The sequence below is a fragment of the Mercurialis annua genome, linkage group LG7 (assembly GCF_937616625.2).
Source record: "Mercurialis annua linkage group LG7, ddMerAnnu1.2, whole genome shotgun sequence".
Classification (NCBI taxonomy): domain Eukaryota; kingdom Viridiplantae; phylum Streptophyta; class Magnoliopsida; order Malpighiales; family Euphorbiaceae; genus Mercurialis; species Mercurialis annua.
In genome coordinates, this window is record NC_065576.1 from 9,130,672 (window position 1) to 9,134,507 (window position 3,836).

The following is a 3,836-nucleotide window of genomic DNA, read 5'->3' on the forward strand; positions in this document are numbered from 1 at the left end:
TGAGTCTGCTAGTGGGAATTTTCTGCATTCACAAGGACTCGAACCGGAAACCTTGCTAAAGCGATACCAAAAGCCGCTTACCACTTGCACCAACTCCACTTTTTGTTTACAAATGATGCAGGCATATTTAAATTTTTCCTTAATGATAGTGGTTCAGTCGGCTGCAAACGAACAAACAATTAGCATAGATTAAGAAACTCTCAGCCAATAATTGATATGGAAATCATAAAAATAATGATCATGATTACTATAAATTTGGGTACCAAATTAAGCATACAGTATCTAAAATTTCTACTTTTCTTGAACAACAGAAAACGAAATGGCAGCTGCTTCTTACGTACTTGCGTTTCTCCTTTTGCTCGCATTCTCTGGTGTAGTTCTTTCTGTAAGTTCTCATTTAAGGGCTTGAATTAAATTATTTTAACCCAAATAATATAATTTTTTTAAAAATTTTATATTTAAACTCTTCATTAGTTTTAAAATTTTGTAAAAATATATATTATTTTTAATAATTGGATAGAAGGGAATGCTTGTGAGAGGAATTAAATCTAATGTCCAATTTCCTGTCTAGCGCTTATACCATTTGATTTACAGCTCGTTACTAGAAATTTTTTATTGGGTTGACATTTCGACTTAATTTGTTCAATAAAATATTAAATTATTTTCATATGAAAATAAAATTAAACTTATAGAATAAAAATATATAAATTGAAGTTTATACATCAATTTCAAACATATTATGAAATTTTGATATCACTCTGTCATATATCTTCTCTTTCATTGATTTAATTTTGCAGGAAAGTTGTACATATTCGATAGCAATAAAAACCGGATCGAAAAGAGCTGCAGGAACCAACGCCAAAGTAAGCCTGAAATTCTCCAACTTGGAGGATCCCCCCATAAACCTTCAGAACATCGCGAAATATGGTTCAAATGGACCTGGCTATGACTACTTTGAAAACGACTATTTAGACCATTTCAAATATACAGGACTATGCTTTACTTTTCCAGTATGTTATATCAAATTAAGCCATGATAACGGTGGTTACAAGCCTGGCTGGTACGTTAACTATGTCGATATCTACGCCTCCGGAAGTTCAATAACGCCTACAGGAAAACGCTTTGATGTGTATCAGTGGCTTGCTTTTGACGAGGCACCATATGAGATATCTACTATTAGAGATTTATGTGTTGATGAACTGAAAAGTGTTGGCGGGATTGAGTCTGTTGTTAATGGGACCATATAAGTGTCCTTACTTATAATTTCCACATCTACGCTTGTGGTGTTTATATCTTCCTTTGTGTAAGCTTATTAATATATAATATTTGCATCTACACTAATTTGATTTCAACTATATGCAAAATATAACATTAGATTAGATTAATTTGCCTTATTCATCCAATCAAATCATCATTGATATTTAGACTCAAATACTTTGTAATTATAGTTTTGTATATAATTAATTAATGACCGTCAATAAAAAAAATCAATCTACATATATAAGATTTATATTTACAAAAAAGTGAAATTAAAATCAAAGAAAATCTAAATAAATATAGAGATATATGCATATTAATCATCAATTTTTTAAACGGGTATAACATGGTTGAATGTTTAACTCATCATATTACATGGCACGTATGTTTAATCAGAATAAATATGTCAGCCATAGGTATAGTTTTGAGTGAGGGTTGGAGGCGGAGGCGTCTATTGAGAGGGGCGGAGTTGATTTTGTTACATGATTTTCAGGCGGTCTTTAACTCTCTTTCTCCTACTTTGGATCGACTTGATAATGTTTGGTGGAACTCCAATGTTCGGACTTACTCCTCGACATCTTTTTGCCGTGTTGTAGCTGAGTTTGATAGGAAGAACAACGTTGCTAACAAAGCTCTTGCCCGTTTTTTTTGTCATGGTGGTTTTCAATGTATTTTGTCCTTCAAAATGGAGCTGATGTGGTATGAGCTATAAATCGGGACTTGGTTTATTCGGATAGTGCCGATGGGCAGTATGTTAGAACTACAGGTTTTGACGTCAAGGAGGAGAATTATGCTGATGCCAACGGAAGATATAGGGCAACATGTATTGCCAGAATTGTTAGCACTACAGGTCATGCAATTGGGAGAAATGCTGAGCAAGACTGTAAGAAATACCGAACAGGTCGGATATGGAAGCAGTCCGGGTGTCTTCGTTGAGCTGGTTGTTGTGGATACTGGGTTAGAGCTGATGTCTTTAACCCATTTTTACAAGTTTGTAAGTCAAAAGCACCTCCTCGAGTTAAGTTCTTGATTTGGCTAGCATATTATAATGTTGTTCCGTCTTTAGAATCTTTGGCAAGGCGTTTTGATTATTTTTGTTGAAAACTCGTTGTGTATATTTTGTGGTGTGATGGAAACACTAGATCATATTTTCATTCACTGTGATTTTGCAAGTGAAATCTAATGTAGCATTCTCGAAAAGTCAAACGTCAGTTGGACCTTTCCCTGTTCTATTATGGATTTTATATTTCAATGGCAAAATATTGTTCCTAAAGGAACCTACAGCCTATATGTTATGGCAGGTTTTTTAGTTTCTTATTGTGTAGAAAATTCGAAAGTTCAGAAGCAATAGAATATTCCAGATTAGTTATATGAATAAAGATTTGGTTATTTTTAATTTATTTTCAAGGACAATTTCTCTCTTTAAAGTTTGATATATGAGGTTTTCGGATTCGAGTTTGGATTTTTATAGAAATCCTTTTCGTATTTTATTCTCATGGCCGTGATTTGTCTTTTCTCCTAGTCGTAACTTTTAGTGTCACCTTGAATGTGTCACTTATGTTAGAAAGCAAGTAGTTTGGGCTTTTTTTGCACTTCTTTTGGCTTTAATGTGCATATTATTTGTAAAAAAAAGAACCAATCATAATATACTTTACAATTTTTATTCAAGAATTTTCTAAGGCATGGGTATCCGGACAACCCGCTAGGCATGTCTCTCTAAGGCCTGGTTTGGATACTAATTTTGTATCTCAAGCACGGCCAAACCCGTTTTAATAGGTGAGCTCCATTTTTTTCCAGTTTTTCACGTAAACCCGAGCCTGAATTGGTACATTACTAGAAAATTGCCGATTAGCGACGGATTTTAGCGACGAATTTAGCGATGGATTTAGAATCCGTCGCTAAATCCTCAAAAAAATTGTCCCTTCTTATTGTACCACCTTACGTGGCAATAAAAGAGTGGATCAATTTAAAGAGGGAAATTGAGATATACTACATTTTTGAAGGGGAATTGGACGAATGAAACCTTGCCACGTAAGGTGGGTTAAAAGAGTTGGGTTAAAATGGTGGGTTATAAAGCATTTTCCTACATTAATGTTGGTAGAAGTATACATATGGTTATAAGTTTCAAACTAATCGACTCTAAAATGGTATATATATGTGCTGGCATTAATAATAAAGGTCAGGATATTATAATTTTTATGCCGTAAATAGTATTTTTATTCTTTAAATAATTTTTCATATTCCTTACATTTTTTGATGTGTCTTTTCATTCCCTCCAATACTAATAAGCTAAGTCTTTTAGGTTCCTAAAAATATTTAAAAAATTATCAACCATTTCTCTGAGAAAATAACTCTTAAACGTAAATTATAAATTACCCCTATTGAACTATTAGTGCTACCTTATTACTCTCTGTTAGATTCAATTTTTTTTATTCTTTATGGTTATATCTCGCAACAACTAATTTTATTTACTATATTATCAGTTAATTATAGGTTATTTGCTTTGTGTTTAAAAGTTTAAATTGAGGACAATCTGATTCAATTTGGAAACAATCATACTAAAAAGTGATGGAGGCCGA

General features: G+C 32.9%; 1 protein-coding gene across 1 annotated transcript; it reads left to right on the forward strand.

Annotated features, from left to right (window-relative positions):
* Positions 1 to 294: 294 nt before the first annotated feature.
* LOC126657498 (PLAT domain-containing protein 2-like) lies at positions 295 to 1,352 on the forward strand. Its single transcript, XM_050352197.2, has 2 exons — positions 295 to 385; positions 798 to 1,352. The coding sequence occupies exons 1-2, from the start codon at positions 320 to 322 to the stop codon at positions 1,245 to 1,247; spliced, it is 516 nt and encodes a 171-aa protein (XP_050208154.1). The 5' UTR covers positions 295 to 319; the 3' UTR covers positions 1,248 to 1,352.
* The last annotated feature ends 2,484 nt before the right edge of the window (positions 1,353 to 3,836 follow it).

Coding starts and splice junctions, on each gene's coding strand:
- LOC126657498 (XM_050352197.2), top strand. CDS start 320: ATGGCAGCTGCTTCTTACGTACTTGCGTTTCTCCTTTTGCTCGCATTC. Junction 386..797: donor TCTCTGGTGTAGTTCTTTCT/GTAAGTTCTCAT, acceptor TTAATTTTGCAG/GAAAGTTGTACATATTCGAT.